This window comes from Coturnix japonica, chromosome 5, assembly GCF_054131305.1.
Source record: "Coturnix japonica strain WE chromosome 5, WE-NBRP24, whole genome shotgun sequence".
NCBI lineage: Eukaryota > Metazoa > Chordata > Aves > Galliformes > Phasianidae > Coturnix > Coturnix japonica.
The window spans coordinates 48,371,701-48,398,729 of NC_140667.1; the positions used below are offsets into that span (position 1 = coordinate 48,371,701).

Below are 27,029 nucleotides of genomic sequence, written 5' to 3' on the forward strand. Positions count from 1 at the left end.
GAGAATGATGGGATAAGAGCTTGTGATCATGGGTTGGTACACAGGAACAAGGAGAGGAGATGTTATCGAGGTTAGATATACCATATAATGACAATAGAGTCAGAGAGGAGAGGAAGAAGCTTAGTTTGTTTCCTCTCCCTGCTCTAGCTTCTGCTCTCCATTCTTTTTATCTCCATTTTTCCCTATCTTCCCCCTCTGATGAAAGTCCCAGTGGATTTCTGTTCCCATCACCTGACTGTGTTCGTTACCAACACCTAAGAGCCCTGTTACTGAATTTTAGGCTGACAAGTGTGGCAGCTGCCTCCAGACTTCCAATTCAGCACACAAAACTCTCGAAAGGAGTGAAAAATGTGAGCAAACTTCTCAGATGAATAGGGAACCCAGCGTTGGTGGGAAATGCTTTTGCAACAGGATCAGAGAACTGTATGAAATGAACAACAGAGAATCAAAGCCCGATATTTCTAAATCGTACAGCGCATGAAGTAAAATACCTTGTTGTATTTCTCTCATGTTTTGAAAACAAAGAGACGCAAGGAGGTCTGTTCCACATGAAATGCATAAGGAGTCTCAATATATTTCATAACTGATTACTGTCCTCTGTTCTCTCTTGTCTTAATGAGGCAAATATGAAACCTGCTTTGTTACCATGACTGGACTTTCTTCATCACGCATGCATGTAACTTCTGGGAGTGGTGTTTGTGTGCAGGACCGTATGATTAGAAACATAACTTGTGTACAGGATGAAAAGTGTCTGTGCCTGTGTATGCAGGTGTGGTATGGTGGCAGCAGGTTGGGAGGCCCTGTAGTCTCGTCTACCCACCAGTCTCATTAGAGAGAAGCTATTCGTCACTGGCCAAGTCTGCCTTGGTTGGCAGTTCTGGTTATTTATAGTAAAAAGCCCAAGTCATTTATGCATTAAGGCAAATGCCAGCTCTGCTCACCAAAGTGCTTTTGGTGTTTTTTTTCCCCTAGTAAGTAGGCATGTTAATGCTTGCAGTTATACCCCTCAATTTAAATATTCATTTCAAAAGGCGTGTGTCAATTGTTTTATAATAAACTGCCAAAAAAAGGGGGTCTAAGCTTGCTTGCCTCTGTCAGGAATTTCCACCCATAGGTTGGTCTGTGTTCCCCACCCCTTGGCTGTGACCATGAATTCTAATGAACACCGGCGTAGCTTATATAATGGCATGGCTTATTGGTAGCCTTGCAGAGAGGGATGAGAAGAAAGTGTTGCTGTTTGTCTGGAGCTCTGCGATCAAGAAAAGCTGCATTTCTTGTTTGATTTCATAACTTGGAGTTCATTCACCACTCATAAGGGAAGTGTCCCTCTGAGTTACTGCTCCCCATTATAAGCTGAAACCCGCACTGTGGAATAGGCAGTGTTAAAAGAAGGGATTTTGCTGCTTTCTGCACTGCTTGGAGCTGCTTCTTTTTTATTTTGTTCTTCAGACAGGCTATTGTTTCTGTTTGTTTTCCCCCCACATTAGACCTATCTCATGTGTGGGTGTGTGTAAAGCTCAATAAGATAAGGACTCTAAAATTGTGCTTTTCTTTCTTGAAGGAAAAATGTTTTTGCTTGTTTCCTTCTGCATCACTGTTCAACCATGGGATGTGAAGGAAGCAAGAGATTTTTCTTAGCACCCCTCTGACAAAAGCTCCCTCTTCAGGGATTGCAGGGTGCTTTCTGTTCCCATCCCTACGCTAGTGAGCTCAGAAGGGGAACAAAAGCTATTCAGGCTTCAAACCCTATTAGTTCACTTTGTGACTTAGGTATATGCTTCTCTTTCAGATTTGGTTTTTGGCCAGTAATGTGAAAAGTGGTAGTGTTTGGGAAGGAGAGAGGGGTTGGGAGCAGCAGAGTATTGTTTGTGTTTGTTTTGTCAGGAAAAACAAACATGCCTTAATACTTTGAATATAGTGTCCCTGAATAACGCAGTCTTTTCTGTCCCAAGCCATCCTCAACGCAGGATTTAAATAGCCATTAGCTTTCTGTTTTAGGTTTTTAAAGTGTTCTCTCTGCGTTGTGAGACCAGTAGCTAACTTAATGTTCCCCAGCATTGCATTCTTAATGCAGCGGGCTATATGAGTTTTTACAAGCACAACCCATCCAAGTCAGGACAGGTTATTTTCTTCTTGTGCCTAATGTCTGTATCCCTAATTAGTCACTCTTATCCATCATATCCATCATGTTATGTTACCAAGATGTAGAGCTTTTTGTACTTTGCCTGTAAGAGTTTCTTATTTAAGAAGTGTTCATTATTGCTAAGGTTGCTATTACTTTTATTTAATCAAAAGTGAAGATCCTTGTGCACTGCAGCCACTGGCTGCAGGACAGCTAGTTTATTCAGTACAATGAAGATGCTTAACTATATTGCCTAAATATTCTTCCTTTTGGGGGATAAAAATCTTTGATGTGGAGGATGCAAAAGATGTGTTCTAAACGTGTCTCTTTTTCCTCCCCGGTATAGCCTCAGTTAGAACAGTCATGCATAAATCTGAGGTGAAGTTGAGCTTTTATGAAATCTAGGTGGTTTTGTGGCTCTTGCATCACTGTTGCCTTTTGTTCTGCTTTTTAAGCTCATTTGTCTAATGGAAATCTGACATCTGTGGAGTCTGCAGTTCTGAGCACATTATGTAAACTGAGGAGATTCAAGAGATTCACTAGTTCTTTTTTTTAGCATAGTTTATAACTGCATCACTCTATTGCATCCAACTGAATTATATTCATCTTGAAGTCTATGTGTTATTTGGTAGAATGTACAGTGAGTGCAGGCATGGGCCTGGTATTGTCTGGCTTTTGAACCTATCCTCTGATCTCCCTCCTTGGCCTTCTACTTCAGGCAGTTTGTTGAAGGCATTAGGGATGCTGGCCGTTGCCAAATGTAGTAGCATGAATTTGTGAAGTTTTGGCAGGGACTCCTGGCTTATGGAGGACAACAAAACCAGAGGAGTTTTACTGCTGTCCCTTCTTATAGAGAAGGCTGCATTTAAATGATAGACCTGATTGCCATGAAGTTGAAATGAGTGAGTTTATTGCTAAACACAGCTCCTTCTTAAAGCACAGTGCTGAGGAGTGAGTGTGGTTAGTCTATTCTATGAACCTCAAGCAGAATTCTATGATTCTGTGCACTTGCCCATTTATCTCTTGCATGTATCTTCCAGGAAGTTACTGGGCCAAATACTAGCTTCAGCAAGGTACTTACTCTCCAGCTTCTCAAAAATGAGCTGTAGGAACTGTCTATGTTTCTATTCTCCCATTCCCAGAGGATTAGTGATCCATGTGCTTAAGTACAGACGGCAGAGTAAACATAGTGCCAAGCCAGCTTCTGTATATGGTATTTTTTTGTTGTTTTTCAGAAATAAGCTGTTAATGGGCACCTTGAGAAGGGCTCATAAAGTGTTATAGATGACTGTTTTTCTGTCCTGACTTAAAGGACTGCGTTCTTCTCAGCATCTCTGGTAATGGGGCAATAGAGTAGGCTTGGGTGCAGGCTTCTAAATGCCTTCAGATTTTCTTGCAAGGGACTATCAGCTGATTGCAAGACATTTTTAACAGTAATTAGTCTGAGTAACTCTTATCATGGCTGAGAACACATCGTTAGTACGCATTCTTTTATCTGTCTTCCTGCTCAGGGATTTTGCCAAACTCTAAAAGGCTTATATCACAGTGAGGTAACAGGTATACAGCATGGTCTGCTTCCATTGAGGCATGATGCACTGAGCTGCTGGCTGTTTGTTAAACTTCCTTTGCAGACTTGTAGCAGCCGTCTGCGCTACTGAAGTAGTAAAATTTTGAAATCAATAATGCATGACTCGGATTCTAATAATACAGCACAAACAAACTATTAGTTAAACAGCTGGCTGCTGGCTCTAAATGTGTAATCGGAGTTAATTGAATCCTTGCTATTTTATTTAATCATTAGTAACTACATAATAAACTCAGGAGGTGATTAGCAGCAACAGTAAATGCATTTGTCATATCTCTTGTCTGAGAAAATGGTCTATTTTCTAAACATTAACACAGGCTGATATCAGTCCAACTATATAACAGTAAGGTTCTGATCAGTGTGTGATGTCAGTGTGTTGCCTATGGCAGACATACATATCAGTGTGTTAGTTGAGACTTCCTGACCACTCTGAAATGGGAGAGCTGATGCCAACAGGACATGATTGACACTGCAAACCAGTCAGGTCTTGTACTCAACTGGCTTTCACAGCCAGCAGACTTTTCTTTTGAAGGTGCTACAGTTGGATGAGCGGTCATTGAACTAAAATGTCCATTCTGGAAGTCTTAGCTGTAAAATGCTATTAAATTGAAACAAGTGTACTTAAATATCCCCTCAAAGGACACTAACTTAGAAATATTGACAAGTAATACTGATTTATCTCAGCTTCTACACTATTTTGGAGTTAAAGCTAAAATATAACACAGTTGAGTTTGACCTGGAACTGGCCTTAAAGACATATCTTGTGGCATGTAATAGATAAAGTGTGTTAGATCAGCTGCTAAGGCTGCTGTCTTAAATAACTCTTCATTTCCTCTTTTAAAAAATATATTGTCTTTCATGAGTCCCCTATATAAGAAATAGTTCTGAAGATACTGCTGTAAGTATGAGGTGCTACAAATGTACTTAATATTATGGCTTTGTTATTATATTAGAAAGGCCATTTCTCTTTTGCAGTAAACTGGGAAACAGTATGGAGAGCCAATACCAAGAAGAAATTTCGAGTTCATACCAACATGAACAGGAATGTTGGGCTTCTGCGAATATTCCCAGGAATAACTGCTGCTGCTGTGAGTGTCACCACTGAGGTTTGGAGGCAGATTAAAGTATCTTTTATCTAAACTTTCTGGGCCCTGAAATGTAAAATTAACTTCTTGTAAGGGCTCATAAATAGATAAAGTGTGTTTTTTAGTAACATAGGCTCCGGTGATGGTGGAAATGCTTTCTTGCTGCACATTAAGGTACACTAATAAATACCTCGCCAAAGAATGCATGGTTGTGAGGTGAGTGTGAATTCTTCCACAGCTCATGCTTATTTTTAAGGTTCATTTCATCTCATGGCAGTGGTTAGCATGATCTTCAGCATTCATACACAGCTGAAGATGAGGAATAGGATTTTCCTGCTCTTAGCCTTTGAAAAGAGTTTTATTGTGGGCTTAGGTGAATTGGTCTTTGAAATTTTGTCTAGTACCACTTCCATTAAATTGATGGGTGTTTCATGGCTGTTGCCAATTTAAACTGAAGCCAGTAGTTTAAGAAGCACTCCTCAATTATATCACCGTTCTTTTTAGGTGAATATGAACAGATGGAAAGGCAGAGGGGTGGTATATGTGCAATAAAACTCCAACTGCTTAGCTCGTCTCACAGGGGCTTACACTGTATTGCATTTCGTGTATGTGATCAGCAAGGAAAGGTTTAGATTGTTAAGAATATATTTTTCTAGGAAGAGAAATTTGCAAGGTGTTTTCTTAGAGCGAGGCACAATAGCTGTCACAGTAACAGCTGTCCCAGAAAGATTTTGAACCTCTCTTAAAATAATAATAATAATTAGCTGCTTTGCATTAACTTGATTGCTTTTTGAGTTAAAACAAACCCTCTGTGCTTCAGTAGTGTTCTGTCCTGGAAGATGAGACACTCTTTCTCTTAGATACTTGTTTGCAAAACTTCACTAAAATGAAAAAATTCAGGCAGGGATGGGAATTCCAGATTGAAATAATAATTCTGTATTTATTTTGTAAGTGTAAATCTACCCTTTTGTTCCTCCATGGTGCAACATTATAGCCCATTAATGGCCCTTAAACAATAGCATCCTTCCTCAGCATCCTTCCTCACACCGAGGTCACCATAGTGGGAAATAGTTTTTTCTAAAATCTATCCCTCTAGGAATTTTAAAGGAAACTAAGAATTTAAAATGGTCATTTTTTTTTGACATTATTCTTCCATCCTTGTTACTGCAGATGAGTAGTACAGAAGGGCATGGGGAGACTGTAAGGTACAAGAGCATATAAGACTGTAACAGGGAATAGCCTATTTTTTATAACTGCCATATAAGATCTTAATGTGATGTAAACACAGCATTCAGATGAATCTCTGCTGTCTTGTTTTTAAACAGGTGAAAGCATTTCTCCAACCTCCAATTGAGGGCATTGTACTTGAAACGTATGGAAGTGGCAATGCCCCAAATAGCAGAGAAGACCTGCTAGAAGAACTTCAGAGAGCAACTGAACGGAAAGTAGTGATTCTGAACTGTACCCAGTGCTTGCGAGGGTCTGTTAAAACAGTCTATGCAACGGGGCAGGTGAGGCTTGTGCAATGATTTCAGTTTCTGCTTCTGTGTAAAAGACATTTTGCCACTATAACATGATTGTATACTTCAGTAGAGCCAATGTATGAAGCCAGATTTGTTACACTGTGAAGATATTGCTCATAATAGAAATATGTTAGAAAAATGTTAAGCTGTAAGTGTGTGAATATATATCTGCAAACATAGTCCTGTTACTCTTAGCCTGAATGGTCTACATATTCACCTCAAATCCCAAATCACTGGCTGCTTTCTCCTGTTGTGTGCAACACTCCAGGATACCTTACATTAGATTGTGAGTGTCTCTCCCCAAAGCGTTCCCAGAGCTACAGTCTAGCTAGTGGATCAGATGATCAAATAGAGTAATACTGGATAGGTTTGCAATTGCTTAGTTACAGTGTAAGAACAGCAGGAAAGCATGCAAATCCAAGCAGTATTCTAAATATCAGTGTTTATTTGACTGGAAGTGCAACTGAATTCAGCAAGAAGGGGAGCAATGTGTAAGGAAGCATATTTAAGCTGCAGATGCTCTTACTATTCAGGATATTTTGTAGTGAGTTTCTTAACTGTGTATTAAGATATGACATCACTGAGACTAATAAGAGCTCAAAGCTCTGTGGGAGTATGTGTTGCATGTGGTGATGTGAAGGAAGCTGGTTTAACTGGGCTTTACAAAAAGGCCAGCTATTAAGTATTCGAGAAGCACTACTGTAGGGTGATGCACACCCCTGTTTTAGGCACCTGTTTTAGTTGGGAGTAGTCACCTGTCCAGCAGAATGTACTCACTGACTACACTCATCGTTGGTTAGTCTTGTTGTTAGCCATAAGGAAAACCTAAGTCCTCTGAACTGATGCTGAAACCTGGCTATTTTAACATGGATTTGGCACAACTTTAGGTTATATTTGCTTTTAGAACACACAGTCTGTTTTGAGCAGAAATACAACCTTTCACAGGTCTTTGCATGTGGCTAGGCTGTTTTTTTTTACTCATCTGGTGTGTCAGCTGACTCCCTGCTTTCCATTGAAGTGTTGTTTTATTTAATGAACTGAATGTCTGGCATCTGAACCATCTGCAAAGCAGAAACTTATAATTGAGGAGGAGACTTAAGGTATAGGAAGGAAGCTGGGAAATCCCTTCCTCCTCCTTTTTCCTGAGCCTACTGAAAAAGCCCTAACTGTTATTTGCTAGTTTGTTAATTATCTCTCCAGTACAGAGGGTATTTTCTCACTTTCTTTATATGTGTTTTTTCTGTATGAGTTCTACATTGGTTTGGGGCTCTCAGGAGTGTTAACGTGCTGATCAAGTCTCTGAAATATTAGTTAAGTCACAACAGGTGACTTATGAAGCTTATATACAAGGGACTTAAAAGTAAATCAATGTAAAGAAGTGACTGCAAGATGCTTAGCTGTGAGGCATCATGTAATAGCAAAGCTTATGGCCTGTAGTTTATAGAAACCTGAATGTTTGCCCGTGTACAGTTTACTGATGGGATCTGAAATCTTCTTCATCTGTTATATACTTATGAAGCTCGCTAACTTGCTTCAGCTTCTTACCCTGGTTCAGGTGCTTGTGTGCTTTTATTAACTACCAGCAAGGTAAGTTTAAAATGTTGGGTCATCTTTTTCAGTTGTTCTCATCACAACTGCGTAAATTATGCATTTTAGTTGCATGTTCTAAATCACACAGTGCTCGTGCAGCCTGAAAGGATATGAAAGCGCTCCTGCTGTGAGCACACTGTAGTGCTGGAACTCATCCAAAGATATGCTCCATAAAAGAACGGTAAATATGGCTGAGTAAGAGCAGCCTGCTTGGCAGTGTTCACAACTCCACTGGGTTAAAATGGACTAACTGCAGCTTTTCAGTAAAAGTAATCTGACAACTCTGCGGATAGCTGATGCAGACCAGTGACCTTTCTATCTGAGCACAGTAAGTGACCATGGCAAGGGTTTGGCTGAATTCAGCGTTGCTGCGTGAAAAGGAACATAAAGTATAAGCCAGCTTTATTCCACTGGCTCTAGTATTCACCCAGTATTTGATAGCTGCGTTTACAGAAATTACATTGGCAGAAGGACTAAGAGTGTAGAGGCACAGCTGCATGCTGTGTTCTGTGTTGCTGCACATTCATGCCCATCTTCTGTACACACAGATATTTCTGCATGCTATGCTAATTGGAGCCATTATTTCTTTTCCTTCAGACTCTCGCTGATGTTGGAGTAATTCCTGGATGTGATATGACACCAGAGGCAGCCTTAACTAAACTGTCATACATACTCAGCAAGAGTGAGCTTAGCTGGGAGGAGAAGAGACAGGTAAATATTTCAGTGTGACCTTGAAAGGCTTTAACTTTCTCATCTACTGTGTTAACTTCTGCTCAACTGAATGCTTTGGGATTCTCCCTTCCATTTAAAAGCAGTTGGTTCGAGAGACATAATGTGAACATCACGCTGGTTTTCTTTTTCTTATTGGAAATATTCTTAAGCAAAGAAATATGTAGACTGGGGAAGAAGAGAATTCTCTGCATAAATGGGTTGAAGACTAAGCAGTAAAAATGCAGTAGTCTGCGTTAGACATTTCCATACAAAAGAATATGTGTGGAATTAATAAGGGAAGCAGAATCCTGACTCTTCTGATGTCAGCAAAGATCTTGTCATTGATATTAGTGGTAAGGCTAATTTTGAAAATGAATGGTATGTAGAGCCTCTAACTGTGCAGTGCTACTTCTGTGAGCATTAGGGATGCATTTTGTAAGTACATCCAAATTAGAAGATTATTTTTAAGAACCAATTGTAACGTATTTAAAAATCATATCCCTTTTAACATTGTTCTTTCTGTTCATTGGTTTTTAATTATGGCATTTTCCCCTAAATGATAAAGTTCTTGCATACAAGGAACACACAGCTGTGAATTAGGTGGGAGGAGCAGCAGACTGCAGGCATGTGTGTGTTTCTGTGGCTGCATGCAGTGAAACCAAAATCTTGACACTCTGGGAGATGACGTCATGATGAGTCACTCTCTGGTCTTCAGCACTGAGCGCACGAGTGTATCTTATAAGAGTGTATCTTATAACATCAGGGGTTTTTGAGATTAAAACTGGAAGAAATTTGACCTTCATTTCATGCTCAGTAGGAGCTCTGAGACAAGCATGTTAAGGTACCTGTGATCATAAATGGGTGATTGGAAGTACCATGAACTGTACTTGGAAATGCTTTCCATTTCTGAGCTTTGTGTTGCTTGCTGAAGTCCTTACTCTGAAAAACAAGAGAAGGAGAGGCTGTGTGGTTTTTTCCAGAGAGGATGTCAAGAACATACTCTGTGCAACAATATGCTAAACAGGCAGCGTGATGTTGTAAGTTGTGGTATTGCATGTGTTTGTGTATATACACTTCAGAAACCCAGGCTCTTTACTGATGCCCCCTTGATAGACTCGCTGACCCTTGGAATACTCTAGCCTCTTTCTTAATGTAGACTTTAATCTTCTTGCACAGAGGATCATTTGACCTGGAACCGGAGAAACTTTCCGGCTGACATCCTGCCTAGGTGTATGGGTTAAAACTTAATTTGAGATCCAGTTTGCCAAGGCGAGATAGCTGAATTATTCAGGTGAGGACTTGGTGATACTATGTTTTAGGTACCACTGGTGCATGGTATTCCTGCATCGTCTGTAATGTGTTATATGGTGTTATGAGGTAGTGCTGCCAGCTCCCTTATACGACTTGAAAAACAAGTAACTTCTGCAATTTCTTTGAGTTAAGCAGGATCGGTTTCCTCATTCATCTCACTATACAGACACACAAAGAGTTGTGTTGGCACATCTAAGGGAGCAACATGCTACATTGCCTGGGCAGGAATGAGTGGTAGAGACCAGGAGAAGAAGAAAGGCTGGAAATATGTTGTCTGTGGCAATATCTTCAGCTAAGCATATCACCAAACAATGGTCTCCCAAGAGACAGAAGCTCTCCTGAAGCTGGCATGGTTATTTTAGGATCCTTTTTCAACATGAAGAAGGAAGGAATGGTGCCCCCAGATACAAGCAAATGGCTGCAGAGCTGGTAGGACTGAGTAAGGCGCACAGGATTTTTGCATTGGATGCCTTTAGCATAGGTGCCAATTGCTAGGGTTACCTGTGCAAAGTAATGATCTCAACCTGTCAAACTCTAAAACTGTGCCAAAGCAATTGGTATCCTCTGAGCGGGTTACATGTATATGGGACTCTTCCAGCAGACAGCTATAGTGTTGTCAGCGCTTGGGAGCTTTTTTTGTAATAAAGGGCATGCCTAGACAGAAGTGAACCTGGGGCATTCCTCCTTCCAACATCACATCTGTTCCTTGCAAACTTTCACAATCCTGCTTTTTAAAATTCTAATTGAAGCAACTATGTGCTTGGGAGCTGCATCAGCAGCCTGTAGTGAAAGGGTGCCAGTATGGAAAACTGTGAATGGCTTTTCTCCTAGTTCTCCAGATTTCATAGTGCCTGCTTTTCACAGTGTTTTCGTTTCTTTATTGATGTGTTCCATCCATTTCTACACACGAATTATCTATCCATTTTTGTTCTCTCTTGTTTTTTCCTGCTTGTATCAGATGCACTTATGTTGCATACTATTCACACCTGCTTTATGATTAAATAACAAGCACTACTACAGAACCTCTGCATTCAAAACTGGTTCTGAGGACAGAAATGTTAACAAAATCAGGGCTACTGGAGCTGAAAATCAGCTGAAATAGATGACTTCCACAGGCAGCGCTGGGCTTTATTCTGAGGCCTAAGCACACAACCTGTGTAGGAGCACTGGGTGCTGGGAATGCTGGCAAAAAGCATTCAAAATATTCTGGTCTTCCACCTTAGTGTCTGCTAATTCCTCAGTATCTCTGTGTTTTTAAGTAGGCTGGAGCATACTCTGTTAGGGAACTTTATACTGCATACTCTAAAAATTGAGGTAGTTTATTCTGTGCTTAGTTTGTTTCTTTGCTTTGGAAGAAAGTTTAATTTGCCTGTCCCTTATTCCCCCCTCCCCCCCCCCCCCCCCCCCCCTTTGTATTTTTAAACTTGCAGTCTTCATGGGACAGTAACTATTTAATCTTCTGCCTGCATTCAATTACTTTCCATAATTCCTCCAGACACTTTTTCTTAGTTGATCCTAAGGTTTTGTTATTAGACTACTACCATATTTTTCCTTTGCTAACAAAAGGTTTGATTGCTTTTCAGATGCTGAGTGAGAATCTAAGAGGAGAAATGACTGTTGTACCCACAGGAGCCAAGATCTCTCTCAGAGATAGCAAGTTTATTCAAGTGATTGCCAGATCTCTAAGTATCAGCTGCAAGGAGGTATATATTTAAATATTTAAACCCAAACTATATAAATCTGTAAACTCGGTTAAAGGAACCTAACTTACAGCTGAAAGAAAAATGGAACACTGGAACTTTTAGGTTATGTTTTTCAGTACCAAGTGCCCCCGCGAACCAGCTGGGGTGGGAAAAAGGACACAATGACAAGCAGGGCACTAAAATGGTTTTAATTAAAAGCACATTACATTTGTTGTTTTGTTAGGTTTTTTTTTTTTCCTTCTTTGTAGCCCCATCTTGACTTTATTTTTTGGCTGGCTACAACAAGAAGCCTCAGACAGTTGCTGTAATTCAGGGTATCAATGATATGAAAAAAGTGCTGTGTGCTTTTGTGGTCAAATGCATTGACAGTTTGGAGCAGGCCAAATAATAAGGGGTAAAACAGCTTAATTGTGCATGCAGACATAGAAGGATGGTACTGAGGAAGCGTTACACAAGTATAATTTGTGGTTTTTAATATTAGTCTCGATTGGAAAATCAGAAACTATAGTATTGGTTCTTAGATACAAATGTTTGCTTTCCTCTTGACGTGATTGGAGGGAAGATGAGATTTTTACTAGCTGTATGAATACTGAATAGTATAGTAATAGGTCGTTCTTTAGTTTGAGAAATGGGAGGTTTGGAGGTACAGATTACACAAATATCTGAGGACTCACATGACTAAAGTTGATTCATTCTTGACGAGAATAAATGATAATGATCTCTCCTAACTCCTACCAGCCCTGTTTTTCTTACTGTACTGATGTGTAACTGTGTCAGGGCAGAGATGGTAATTAGTATGTGCACTTTAAATGGTATATATAGATATCAGGTAATTGTAGTTTTGCTAGGGAGGAATATAAATCATGGATGGGACAGCTACAAAATGTAAAGCAAACATGAGACTTCATTCCTTCCAAGAACAAAACGCTACCATTTTAAAATATCTAGATGACTAATTCAAAAACTCTACATGAAAGCGTAAGGGCAGAGTTTTTATGACTTAGGTTTTAATCACATACAGGCGAGGTTGATATTAAATGTTTTGTTTTTATTTGTTTCTCAGGAGTTAGAAGCTGTAAGAGATGCATTAATTCCACCTTTGGCTTGTGCTGCAGCTAAACTGGGTGACATAGACGCACTGAGAGCCATAGCAGAAATGGTAACGTGAAATTCACTGTCTGTGAATAAGTATTAAAGTAGAGCTGTGCATGACAGGAGGAAGCCAGTGCTCTCTGGGAAGCAACAATATAAGTCTTAAAATCGAGGTGCTTTGACTAATAGAACTAGTTTCTAGGCACTTCAGACTTTGCCTTTAAAACTGGCATGTTCTTTCCTCTATCCATTTCCTCTATTCATTTTCTTTTGAACTGCAAAAGTACAGGTAGATTAATATGCAAGTTCTTATCTGCTAACTTTGGAACGCTTTAAAATGATTTGTGCTGCTTTCTTTCATTTAACTCTCTTTATGCATATTCATAATATCCAGCTTTTGGATGTAAATCTGTCGTGATTTAAAAAAAAAAAAACAACTTGGAAATTATATTTAAGTGAATCACAGTGCAGTGTTAAATCAGGATTTGGGCTCTCCCCATAGCTCGAGCTTGGATTGTACTTGATAAAAGAAATACCTATTACCCTATATCATTTTCTACACCTCTTTGTTTTTAATTTTTCCTTGTTCTAACTCTACTCTTGAGGCTTTGATAATGGGTCTAGAAAAAGGATGAATGTATCTTGAACATAACAACAAATGAAGACAGAGTTAGCAGACTCCAGGCACAAAGCTGCTGTGTGGTATAGTGCTGTAAAAAGCCTATCTGAGGGGGCTGTAATGAGATATGGAAAGTGAAATAAATACCTGTACTGGTGCTAGAAATATCACTGTGAGATAAACTTGTAAGCTTAATATTTTGGTGGTACAACTTGTTGTGGTTTGCTGTACCAACAATTCCATGTGCAGCCATTGTCTTTTTAGCATGTGAAGGACCTGTCCTTTTGTAGGGTGGAAACCTAAGCTGTGAAGACTATGATGGCCGAACTCCACTTCATATTGCAGCCTCTGAAGGGCATTTACCATTAGTTGAGTATTTGTTAACATCTGGTGCAACTGTTTACGCTAGAGACAGATACGGATCTACCCCGCTGATGAATGCGATCAATTTCAGGTAACAATTTATATACCACTTCATGTGAAGTTGATAAACATTACATCCATTTGAATTTTAAAGCCCATCCCTATTTTTTTTGGTCCTGTGTTGTCTCAGCGATCATACATAAAGGACAGCAGTGAAAATAACACAAAACAGCTTTGTTTCAAAGGATGCGACTAGCCTAAATTAAAAGTATTCTTGAAGTAACAGAAAATTAAAGCAAAAAACTTTGTATGCATGTAGAATTTTAGCATAAGGTGACTTATTGCTGCCAAGGCTTTGTCCATAATTTCAGGTCATCACTTTCTGCTATGAGGCTTCTTTATAAAACAGAGCCAAACTGAATACTCATTTGGACTGTCAGAAATGCAAACGCAGGACCCAGGGCAGTTTGTTTTCTTTCTGCCCTCTCCTTTCTCATCAAGACCAGACTGTTTCAATTGGCACAAAATATACTGGTAGGTTGTCAAGTTTTAGTCTTTCCCTTCCACCTATGCTTGTTTGAGTCTTGCTGGGTGACTTTATTTTATTTACTTATTTTCCTCTTCCACCCACTCGTAATAATATGAGATGTCTGTGTGGCTTTGCCTGCTTTATTCATTTCCTCTTCCAGTTGTTCTGAGTGTCATGGACAAGTGATGTACTGGTCTTTTCCATGGTGCATACTCTTAAGGGACAGCCATAGCATAGTGTGTAAAAGTTATCAGTTAGGAGAAGTTTAATTTGAAAATAGTTGGTTTTTATAGCCTGGGGATTCACAGAGCCACTGGTCTTCCAACGTGTTAGAAGCTGCATACCCTAATCTCTTGTTTCTTTGATCCACTTTCATTTCCTTATCTCATATTCAGTCTGTATGATGGCAGGAGAGAAGGTATTTTACATAAAGGAGCTTGGAGTAGTAGAATTGTAATGGTCTTCATGGGTGTCTGTCCCCAGATATTCCTACAGCTTTCTCACGTTGACGAGTTCACCTGGTCTTTCAGGCTGGAGACTGCTCCCTGGCAGGTCTGACAGCCACGTTTTTGCATTGGCTACAGAAGTAGATTTTTTGCCTGTCAGAAGGACCAAATGCAAGAAAACTCAACAGGCCCTATTAACTTGAGATTTAAAGTCCTGTTCCGCCACTGTGCTACTGCCAGACCTGCTGCATGGTCTCCAATGGATTTATAAGTTGTTGCTTTATCTTATGAATATATAAACTCTTCAGTGGCAAACCCTTGAAGTCTTAAAGCAAAAACAAGCCCAACAGCAAATCAAACAAATAACCTCGTAGCTGAACAGAGGTGGCTCTAGTCCAATGTGAGAAAATGCTAAAGCGTTAGATACCATTAGATGTTCCTGCAAATCAGGCACCTACTCTTTTTTTTCACCGCACCCAACTACCGCCTGAGGAATTTCACATGAGCTTGTTGTTTGGATTCTTTAGCATTGCCACTCCTATATTAAGACTCCTACTATGACTCTTAAGCTCTTTAAAAACTGCACGCACATTTTGATATTGGGAACTGTAGAAGGAAGCTGCACCGTAACTGTTTTCAGTTTCTCTTTTTGTTTCAACTCTTATGATGAGAGGAAGAGTTGGCTTGGAAGTAACTTCATAATTTTGTGTTGATGATCTGCTGTGTATTCACACTGCATTTCACGCTGATAAGCACGCAAGAAGATGGGTAAAGATCAGACAGCTTTATGTGTGTGTAATTAGATACCCACTAAAAAGATCTGAGCTACAGAAACATTTAAATTCTGTTTATTAAATGGTTGCGTGCTGAAAGTGAAGATTATCCTGATGCAATGTACTGTGTGGCAGAAAGGGAAGGGGGAAAACCGACTTTAATGAGGAGTCAGTGCTTTAAAATGTTTCGTATTGTAACTTTCTCAATTTTACTGAATATTGCATCAGCTTAATCCCATTTTCTGAGAATTAATATTTGCTTAATTGGAATATAATTGCAGTACAGAATCCGCTCATCTTAAAAACAGCTTTCCTTCAGTTTGATATGTGACATTGTTCAGCAGCCTGCCTTTTAACCTAGCATGTAAATCTGTGTAATGATGACTGATTTCTCTTTTCCATTTCATAAAGTGTAAAGATGATCAGGAGTTATGTCTCTTCTTAAAAGCATCTTAACGTAGTACTGTCACCTATAGACCAGCAATTTGATCTGTATCAGTGGTAGTCTCTTAAGTAATTTTTTTCACTCTGACTCTTCATTTCCGTGGATGGTAAAATGTGGAGTCCATTTCTAAATGAGAAATAAAGTACTGCATTTCCGCTTTTTCCTTTGTAACTGTGCAATTTACATGTAGTCTCATTCACTTCATGCATGAAGTTAAGCAGACCACTGTTAATTTAGGCCAGTTGCTTGACATATCAAAATTAGTAGCATTCCTTTAACTTCTTAGAGTACCCTCCAGGGGTAATTCATTTTCAAAACAATAGAATAATATTTTCTTAATAATAAAAACTTTTCTAAGCAGGAAAATGTCTTGGATAAAAAACCTGTATATTTTATGTAGTAAAAGCACTTCCATTTACTTACACCACAGAGGTAAGAGGTTGAAAACAGGGAGTTTCTGGTGTGCTGCTGTGAGAACATCAGATTAGAGGCAGTAAAATTACCTCCCACGTAAATAAAAATTTAAATACTTGATATTTTGCAAGGTTCCATTTACATTACTTCAGGAAATCTAAGGCAGAGCGAGAATTTAAACACTAGAATTTAGAACAAATATGCTGAAGTTTGTCCTTAGAATATTTGAGCATAAAATTCCCTCTGATACCCTGTAGAAAACTGAAGAAGTGAAACTAAGCTCATATTGCCATAACCACTGCAGTTGCTAGGGAAGCAAGCATTAAAAAGAATGAAGCCTGTCAAGTTTGGATATACATTACACCTGCATTTCTTTAAAGAGAGTTGGTGGAAGGTGTATACCCTAAGGCCCCAACCTTGCAAACTCTTACATGTGTGTTCGTTTCACATGTGTGATTCATGCCTTTTGAAGTCAATTCCCTTCTGTTAAGTGTCTGCCAAGTCAAGGCCTAGGATGATACATACTGCATGGCGCTGTGGTGGCTGCAGAGTCAGAGCGCTTGTGAACCAGAAGTTCTGGTGTCTTTATCTGGCTCTTAAACTTTGAGCATGGGAATGGATATTTGAAGACCACACCAAACCCTGTATTTTGCTTTTCAGTCATTAAAATGCTACTTTACATTGCTTTTGTTTTGTTGTTGTTTTTTTCATCTTCAGTGGTATCATCAGTAATAGAATCGGAGCCAGGAAGACACTTAGAAACACTTCTGGTTTGCTGTATATTCCATTGGAGAGCAAGTAAATATCAGTGGTGGTATCAAACAGGCAACTCCAGTAACATGAAATAGCATTGTTAGTGTGGGCCATGTCCGAGCCAGAGCCATGGCTACATAACAGAGAGAGCCAAGGAAAGACAGTCAGGAACAGTTTGCAGGTACCACGTATGCTTGTGGTTTTGCTTAGTAGATGAAGCTGGACTGGACAAGCAGCTCTGGACTAAAGGTTAACATGAGGACATTGGCCTTTTCTCTAAGCTTATACTTTGATTATCCAGCAGTTGCACTGCTTCTGGTCCTGTCCTGTTAGAAAGGGAATTGAATTTGAACCAATTCCAAGAACTTGGCTTGAGAAACTTCAAATATTTCCTGCACCACTGTTGTGCCTAATCCTTCAAGTTTGGTCTAGCAACTTATTTGAAAGAGGAAATAGGAAATTGTTCCTGATCTGCTGATGCCTTCATGCTCTTTCTGGAGAAGACATTATGCTTTTAGGTTTGTGACCTAGATTGTTTGTGTAGCAGAGGAACACAATCACCTCCCTTCGGAATCAAGTTCCAAACCTTTCATTAGGCCACTTGTGAAAATGCATTTTGCAGGTCAAGTTATTTTGTACCCAGGGCAATATTTAAAGGCTGGCCTTGCCCAGGGCCTGGCAGAGTTCCTGTGAAAAGGGAAGGAAATTTGTTTCAGAAAGTCCTCAAAATCTGTGATTAAAATGTTTCTTCTTTTCTGTTTCTTTCTTAAAGGCACATAGAGGTGATCAATTTATTAAGAGAAACAGGAGCACATCTTTCAAGCCATGACTTGGAGAACACTGGAACGATACTTTGCAGGTAAATGTGATTTTAGGGAAGGTGGGGCCTTAAAATTGAGATGGAAGGGAATGATTTTCCAGAGGAGACTCTGAGAATGGAGGACAGCTTTCAAGGAAGTTATTTCCTGTGTCCCTGGCACAGGACACGAGACTCCTCATGTGCGAAACTAATAATGAAGAAACAAAAGAAGTGATGAAATTTATAATCAACTCTGTGCTGCAACACCAATAAGTCAAGAAGGCTCTAAAATATTCATTGTGAGGATAAATGACCAAGAAAACAACACAGTTTTTTTCCAAGTAATTTCAGTGTCAAAGAGCGAGAAGGAAATCTTTACTGTTGTCTGGAAATTGAGACTTACCAAGGCAGGTCTCAATTTGAGGATTGTGTGTTATCCTCAAACCTATCAGGTCAGGGTACATATGCATTATTGTAGGGACCAGACCCTGTCCTTTAAACAATTCCAGAGTGAAGAAATGCAAGCTTAAAGTTTTTCAGTTGTTGTAATTTATTCAGAGGAGACTGGGTAAAAAGAGTTTTACCATTGAGTTCTAATATGAGCTTCACAGAGCACTGCAGGTGGTAGGACAGAACTGAGCCCTTCCTTTGCATTGTATCCATCTGTCAAGATGATGGGAGTGGCTTAGGGAATTCTTCTGCAAACAAGTTGGCCCCTTGCTTAGCACTGTGCCATGTGCAGAACCTGTTTGTCTGGCTGATGTGAGTGGGGTGTCCACAAAGAGAACAAGAGACCTGTAAACACAAAGTGCTTCTGACACCATTTGTTAGAACATTTCAGGGACTGTGGCACATACTGTATCTGTACAGTGTGATTGCATGTTCAAAGCTGTATCTGTATGGTCTGATTGCTTGTTCAAAGCTAATATTTTGCTTTGAGGTTTGGGGATATTTTAAACTTTTATTAATGTTGATAAGGTTAATATAAAAACAGTCTGTTCATATGGCCGAGCTGCTGGTAGAACAGGCTGTTTGTAACACCTCTACCTAATCAGAACTATTTTCCTACATCACTTCTATCCTTATATAATGTACCTTAAGCTGCAGTTTGTACAGTCTGAATTTGTCCCTGTGACAGTATGTCATTGGATTTCATTGGAACGGGTTACCCAGGGAGGCTGTGGATGCCCCATCCCTGGAGGCATTAAAGGCCATGCTGGATGTGTGGTTCTGGGTAGCCTTTTCTTTATTATATATATATATATATGTTGATGATGCACCCAAAACCAGAAGGTCTTTCCTGATTGCTTTGTATAAGCACTGAAATAGGAGAATCACTGGAAGAGCAGAGCTTTGTGTTCCTTGGAAAGATGAAATTCTGTTACTGTAGGTGGCAGGAGGAAACCCAAAGTGTCATTGAGCTGCTCACATTCCTTCTCAGATCTAGAACTGCAGTAGCTCTTGTCCTTCTCAGCCCTCAGAAACCCAAGCAGCATCACTCCCTTTTTGATGTAATTTGACCATAACCACCCTTTGCCCAGCAGCTCCTGTAACTCAGTTTGCTTGATACTGGTGTGACAGGGAGGCATAAAATGAGGCACATAATTGCTTTATCACTGTTCCTGGTATCTCAGCTCTCCTGTCATCATCATAAATACACTGTCCATGCTGAAACTGCAAAATAGTGCATAATCATTTCTTCCAGAAATGATGTCATTGATACGCAGCATCCCTGTGATTTTCTGCTGCATGTGGTATTTGAGTTTGGCAAAATGTGCTCTTACTTGCCAAGAAACAAGTCTAAAAAATCCTGCTAAGTGTACACTGAAGTTGTTTTTATCCCATTTCATGATACGAAAATGATGGACTTTCCATGTAGAGGCTGTGCTTGCAGTTAGAATTGCTGCTGTAACATGTGGTCAGTGGGCATGATGGTGAGTTGATGGTTGGACTAGATGATCTTAGTGGTCTTTTCCAACCATAATGATTCTATGATTCTAAGTATCTCTGAGAAAAATACAAAATAAAGTTCCCTAGGTGTGTGTGTACTACGAAGTCCTATATATATGTATATGTTTGACTCTATGAAGTACACTTACAGTGTGTGAAGGAAATGCAGATGCATTTGGCTTGACTGTAGAGATCTGGAGTAGGAGAAAATGCTTCATGGTGTTCTTGATTACAGTCAACTTAATGAATGGCCGCTATCTTCTGTTCAGAGCTGTATCTGGATTTTCTAGCAAGCTCCATCATATTTTGTTCTCTGGTCGTGGTCCTTAAAGAATACCTTTTTAACTTGATCAGTAAATGGCTGCTGCAAAATGGAAGATATTTCTGTGTGTTTGGATTGCTCTAATATCACAGAAAGAGACCACTTCATGCTTGTACTGTGATTCGAACTGCTCCTTCTGAAGAGGTGCTATTAGGCATTTAGTTTCTAAGTGCGGTTTGCTGCATACAGTGATGCTGGCTGAATTGCCCTGTGTTAGTAATAGTTCGGAGTGTTCTTGACTTTGTCCAGAGTGGTTTCCACTTTGTAGTGACATTCTGAGGCCAGGTTTTTGAGTGTAGCTCACTTGCTCAGCTTTTAGTTTGTTTGTTCCTTCATTCTGGGACATCTCAGTGTGAACAGCAAGTCTTAGTAAACAGTAATCACCGTGTTCTGAAGTGGCTGCTAAGCAACTTCTCTCATTTGCTAACACTTCTTTACTAAAGCTTATTTTTTTTCTAGAGTTTCCTTGAGGGCTTCCCACTGAGTTTCCTGTTAGGCCTCCTCTGCTTCCTCTATTTCATTCTGCTTTCTGAGAGGCCCTTTCTGTAGCAGCAATTGTAATTAATGGCTCACTGATCTTTCTTCATGATGTCAGACCCCACTGCCACATCCCTGTCTCCCAGAGCCCCAGCTGTGGGCCTCACCCCTGCCCTGGGGCTGGCAGGGTTACATGAGGAATATGGAGATCCTCCGCACTCTTTCCCTGCACAACTTCTGGGACTGCTGTGAGTGAAAGCCTCTCTCTGCCTTTCTCCTCAGGCTGCTGCAATTAGAGGCTTCCACTCCCCTGAAAACATTTTTTCAGGTACTTAAGAGATTTAATCAACATCAGGGGTGATTTCAGTCTAGCAGAGAACTGGAAGTTTCAGACTTGCTTTCAGACTTTCTTCCATAAGCTTACCTGACCGACTGCCCCTTGCACCTTCCTGCACACCCTGCTCTCCATTGGTCTGCCCAGACATTTATCATCCCGGAGCCCATCACTGCTATTCCTCCACATCAAGCAGCATTTCAGGCAGCGAATGTTGAACTTAATAGGAGCGGGGGTTTCCCTCTCATAATGAGCTACAGCCTCATCTGATGCTTATCAGGGAGCTGTGCTCAGACAGTCCCAGCATGCAGCAAGAAGCTCCTCTCTGTTCTGTGGCCTGAGAAATGCAGAGGCAGCCCTTTATCTGCATGACAGATAGAAGTCCTCTTCAGCAGCCTGTTTTCCTTTCTTTCTTTATTTTTTCCTATGCTGCCCATTTAAATCATACAAATTAACTCAAAAAACATAGCTGGCTGTCCAAAGGATAACACATAAATGTGCTGTCAGAACTTCTGGTAGTGAGCACAGCTGTGCAGACTTAAGAAGGGGTTTTCTCAGTGGCTTCAAACTGATTGCAAACACGTCTGCTTGTACCCTCACTTATTCAACTGCACCTCGATGCAGCCATTGCCCTCCCCCCAACTCATTTCATGAGATAAATACCATGTTGTGAAATATGAAACTGAATGACTTTTTTTTCCCCCTTGGTCATAGTCACACCCACTGTGTGAAACTAGCCTGTTGTAAGTACTTATAGCACAGCCTTATTAATTTAGGGAACTGATTCATCAAGCTGTGTTGCTTGCTCAGCTATTCAAAGCTGTTGTAATAGTGTTCCTTTTCTTACCTCTCCATCCTGCAGCCATATTGAACCTGTTCTGGTTCAGCATTTGCTTGTGGAGCTCACGGACGGCACACAGGAGCGCAGTGAAATAGACTGAAAGACTTATAACCAACATTATGTGTTTTTTCCAGCCTTGCAGCTAAAGGTGATGTGGATGGGCTGTACGCCTGGTGCCTGGCTGGTGCAGACCTGGAGCAAACTGGTTATGATGGCAAGAACGCCCTACAAGTAGTAAGTGTGCACATGGCCATGCTGCGTGCAGTGCTCTAACTGTGGGTGCTGTCAGCTAATATGAGTTTGGGAAAAGTAAGTGCTCTGGATGTATAAACTGGATTGCTGTATGTTGTGAACTCAAGTCTGGTGCTGTCCCAAAGTAATAAATTGTTGGAGCCAGAACTTTCTCATCTATCTCAGAGGAATTAAAATTTAAATTGGATTTTAATTATATTGTGGTAACAGAGTTTTTACTTCCCACAAGAAAGTATTTGCATGTCCCGGTGCACAGGATGGCAGGATTTATTCATGTTTCTACTCACAGGCAAAGGCTACAGGGCATAAGGAGGCTCTTGACTTCCTCAGACAGAAGCAACAAAAGAAGGTAAGACTCAGATTTCAGGGTCATGGTTTCTGAAATGCTTGGGTCAGTATATGCTTGTATGAAGGAGGACTTAGTATTTAAGCCTTATCTCGCATTTGAGCACTGAGCTCAGCTGCAGTCCCTGCCTTGGTCTCTAGAATGGAACTAATGCTCGTTCCTCTTTTGGCCTGAAACAATAAGTGATTTTTTTTTACAGTGTGGCTCACAATTTGGTTGGGTACCTGAATGCTATTACAATACATCTGTTGAGGGCAGCAGTATCTCATTCTGGCCTTCCGCAGTAAATTGTTCTTCTGTCTTGTCTGCTTTAGAGAGGAAGTTCCTTCTCTCGGTCACCCTGCCAAGCCTGTTTTTTCAGGTTGCTGTGCCCATAGCATGGGAACATGCCCATCTCCAGCACAGCCTCCCATTCAGGAGATCCTGCTGGGTACCTGCAGCATTTGCAGATGTGCTCTCCATCTGCCTTTGCCACAGAGCAACTTACACTAACCCATCTTAGCATTACAGAATATCCCGAGTTGGAAGTGACACATGAGGTTCATCAAGTGCATCTCCTGGCTCCATAAAGGGCCATGAAAACCAAACCCTGTGTCTGAGTGCGATGTCAAAACGCTCCCTGAACTCTGGAAGTTTTTGGGTAATGAAGTTGAGCAGCACAGAAAAATAGGCAGGTTCTCAATAGGTACAAGGTAGTTATACAGCAGGGTGTGGAAGGCTCCCTTTCTGCACACAGCTCTCCCACCCAGAGCACAGGACTGAGCAGTGCTGTGGCCTCTCTGATTTATATATATTTAGCTTCATGGCTGTCTCTGACGCCCAGCATGAATCTCTTTTGTGCTGCTAATGCACAAGGTGTGTTCTCCTGGCTGAATGCTTGTGAGAAGGGTGTGAGTCCCATGTTCAAAGCATCAGATCTGACAAGTCTCTGTAGTGAACTTGTCTGGGCGTTTGACCATCCCCAGTGCTGTGCTGTAACTGGAGACATTTACAACTTGCCTTTCATTTCTCTGAGCTCCTTTTTGCTGCAATATGTTGTGGATTTAGATATCTCTTCTCCGATATATTGGCAATTCTAATACCAATTTAATTACTGGGAGGAGATGATGGCCTTTTATTTAATCAAATGAACATGAAATTTAGTTAAAGGTTTGGTTGCAGTCATGGCTACCTCACTTCTTCCGTGTCCCATTTGATCAATGTGAGTGAATTCATGTATATAGGTGGGTAATTTCATTTCAAAAATAAATGAGAACGAGACAGAATCAGGCATTTTTTCCCCTTTCCTGTAAAGTTTTGAGGTTTTATTTCTTCTAAGGTGTTAGAGTAGGATTAGATGCAGTCACAGTATCAAGCTTTTAAATGGAAGTTTTCCAGCGTCCAGGATGAAAATGCTTAAAATATCTTTACAATCTTTGTGGTGTTACAAAGTTATTTCCATTTGCAGTGAAATTTGCCTGCAGAGGTCACTTCTAGTTTGCAAACATGGAATGAATGTGTTAAATCTTCAGCTCCCTGTTGGATCATGTCAGCTCCTTCAATCTGAGCCACCACCAGTGCAGCAATCTCAAGGAAGTCATCAGTTGCTGCATGAGAACTTGCTTGACAGCCTGCATGGTTCTCTTCCCAAGAAGGTCGTGGGTACAGCCAGCTGTTTAACATCCATTTTCTCTTCATCCATAGGCTGTAGAAGATGGTCACTCCTCTTAGAAATGCCAGCTCAGAAGCGTTAGTGGTGTCCAGCGATTATGGGGAGAAGTAAAGGAAAGAAACAACAGAAGCTGCACACGGAGCACATAGGAAAACTAAAACTGACTTAGAAAGAAATGGTTTTTTACTTAGGAACACATTCAGTTCTCATTGATTTTCTTAAAATAATACGCTGCTTTATGGTTTAATCACTTCTTTTTTTTAAAAGAAAGAAAGTTTTATGAACAAGTGAGACTGGATTGTCTTGTCCTTATTGTCCTTATTGTCCTTACTGCACAGGCTCTGTTTTTAAGGAGACCTTTTGAATGTCCTTTTATTAAATGACCGAAGACAGTATTGCAGGCATGGCAAAAGGAAACGCTGCGGTGAACTCGTTCCGAGAGAAAACACTGGATTGTACATTTCTGTGTTTCAACTAATAAAATCTCTGCGGAACAATGTTGGTTTCACTTGGTCTGATTTTTGCAATGGCTTGTATCTCTTCAGCTGCAATTACAGCAATTGTGTCAGTGCAAACAATTGAATCAGCCGTGGGCATCTGCCTGCAGTTGTGTACTAATCTTCACCAGTGTGTCACTGTAAAAGCTCACTTGAAATGAGTAGGATGCAGATGCCATAAAGCATGTTTGTGGGACTGTCTGAGTGAACTGATTGTTTTCTTTCTAATAGCATCTCTACCACATCCTGACCGGAATATAATCAAGATTGCTACATGTTGGACACTGAATTCTTTGGACTGGAAATGCAACCTTGGTGTTAACAAACCCTAAGTTTAAAGTCACAACACCTTCAGTCTGCAGGGGGGGAAAAAAAAGTGATACATGCCTTTCCAGCTCTGTCCATCCCAGAATATGTAAACACAGAGAGTACTCCAGGCAAATGCATATATTGGCAATGACAACTTTTAATTTCACCTTAAAGCTGCTGCAGTAATCTATGTGGATTTTATATCTATTTCATCTGAAGGGAATCTTTGAAGTGCAGATAGTCGTTTCTTTTTCCTCCTTATGCTCTTCAACCTTCCCACAGCTATTCTTATCATGGAGAAGAGCTGTGTGGATGACTTGCTGAGCTGGCTGGCATTAAAAGGTTCCCAAGATGTGCTGTATATCAGATCCCCCTCAAACAGGGCAACCATGAGTGTATGCTGAGAAAACAAAAAAGCACAGTATTTTAATGTGAAAAGTAATGCAACTCTTCAATACAGTCACAAATGCTACAGCTGTGCTGCGTTGTTATTAAACAATTGATGCTACATAGCAATAAATATGTTTCAGATTCAATAAAACTAGTATTGAATTAAGTAAATGAGAACTAAGATAAGCTTCAAATATCAGACCTCAGATTTGACGTCTGATCTGCAATTAGAAGAAGTGTGCGCAGACTCCTCTTCCTATAGGATATATAGACCTGGTGTCCGAACTCTTGTCTAAAAGGAGGTGCACTGAGGTAGGAAATCCCTTGATAAACAACTCTGTAATTTACTTCCTTGGGATGAGAATAAATAGTAACAAAATAGATTCTAAGATGCAATGCTGTGTCTATGGCAGCACTCGCTCTGTGTCCCAGGATGGCTGACTGCAATATATACATAAGCACCCTTATGGCTTTCAATAAGAATTGGTTTAATTACAGAAGACATTCTTAACAATCATGTTCTTATACTTCTAACATCTGCCTGAAGAGGTATTAGGCTGTTTCTGACAAACCTTTACGAAAGTATATGTACCATTAATGCATTACCTCGCTTAGGACTGTATTCCTGTAACTTTTTAGATACAATTTGCCCTATAAATAGACTGGTATCTAAAAAAGTGCTAATGGCAAATGCATGAACTCACACGTAACATCTGAGAAAGAACCGACTCTTTTAAATGTAAGTCAGAATTTCACTCAAGAACTGCAGCAGTCATTAGGTTTTATGAAGCTCTGTGTAGGGTGCTGTGATCACAGAAGCTGCAGTGATCACTCGGTCCACTCAGAAACTTCAGCTCTTGATTCTCTTGGGGGCAGACTTCAGTAACGCTTTCAAGATGCTGTATTGGTCTGGTTTGTCTGTTGCACCCTTTGCTTTGTGCAGTAGATTTAGTAATTGTGATTGTAGTCTCTGCGATAACTCCCAGTCTTGTGATGAGTCTCTTTGTGTATAGTAACACTTCAGCTTTACATAGTGGTTAAAAGCAAAATCTTAATATTAGTAAGGAATGAAAATTGTACCAATTTGTTCCTACGTATTTGTTCCAGTTAATGTAAGCAGCCGGGTGTCTTTCATGACTTAAAGTATGCTAACTATTCTTGGGGCAGATTTAGCTTTTCAAACATCCTAATTTTTCCCCTTCGGGTCATCACAGAAAGATCAAATGCACTCTTCTTTTTTTATCCAGCAGTTTTCTGCTTGGTAAAGCTCCATGGGTTAAGCAGCTGTACAGTGCCATACTAACACTAACATGCCCATTCTGTTACCCAGGACTAACTGCTGATCCATTTCTTAACTTCTCTAACAAATTCACCTCCAGTCAGCCATGATGCCCTTATACCCTTTAATGTCTACATCCATATGCTACATCAGACACATAATTCAAGGATCATTTGTAGATCCCAGCTTGCTACTTTGCACACAGTAGATGCTGGAATAGATTGGCAGAATCTGTATCGTTTTGCAGCCTTTTGGCACAGAAGAGCTCGTGATGTTTTTCAGCATCGGTTTTTAATGCTTAACAGAACATAAAAATGACATATCCGTTCCTGTGAGAAAATAACAGCAGGAATCTGCTGCTCAAATGTTGGATTTGTTTCTGGTGCTGGGGCTTTGAAGTGATGCTCTTGAAACGAATGCTGGTGGTGGACCTCTGCTGCCTCTTCCATGGAGGAGACACTGTGAATGCCTGGTGTAAAAGTCAAACATTGCATCAATTTTAAAGCTTTCTTCACTTG

The 27,029-nt window shown here is 40.3% G+C and overlaps 1 protein-coding gene across 1 annotated transcript in view; it reads left to right on the plus strand.

The window, feature by feature from the left end:
- The window catches only part of ASPG (asparaginase), a 38,550-nt gene extending 14,017 nt beyond the window's left edge, over positions 1 to 24,533 (plus strand). The window contains exons 7-16 of the mRNA XM_015865667.3: positions 4,683 to 4,795; positions 6,118 to 6,303; positions 8,503 to 8,616; positions 11,511 to 11,630; positions 12,694 to 12,789; positions 13,632 to 13,795; positions 17,837 to 17,923; positions 21,922 to 22,021; positions 22,329 to 22,388; positions 24,069 to 24,533. Of these exons, the coding sequence (XP_015721153.1) occupies positions 4,683 to 4,795; positions 6,118 to 6,303; positions 8,503 to 8,616; positions 11,511 to 11,630; positions 12,694 to 12,789; positions 13,632 to 13,795; positions 17,837 to 17,923; positions 21,922 to 22,021; positions 22,329 to 22,388; positions 24,069 to 24,095 (1,067 nt within the window). The 3' untranslated portion in view covers positions 24,096 to 24,533. The remainder of the gene's footprint in view (positions 1 to 4,682; positions 4,796 to 6,117; positions 6,304 to 8,502; positions 8,617 to 11,510; positions 11,631 to 12,693; positions 12,790 to 13,631; positions 13,796 to 17,836; positions 17,924 to 21,921; positions 22,022 to 22,328; positions 22,389 to 24,068) is intronic.
- Positions 24,534 to 27,029: the final 2,496 nt, after the last annotated feature.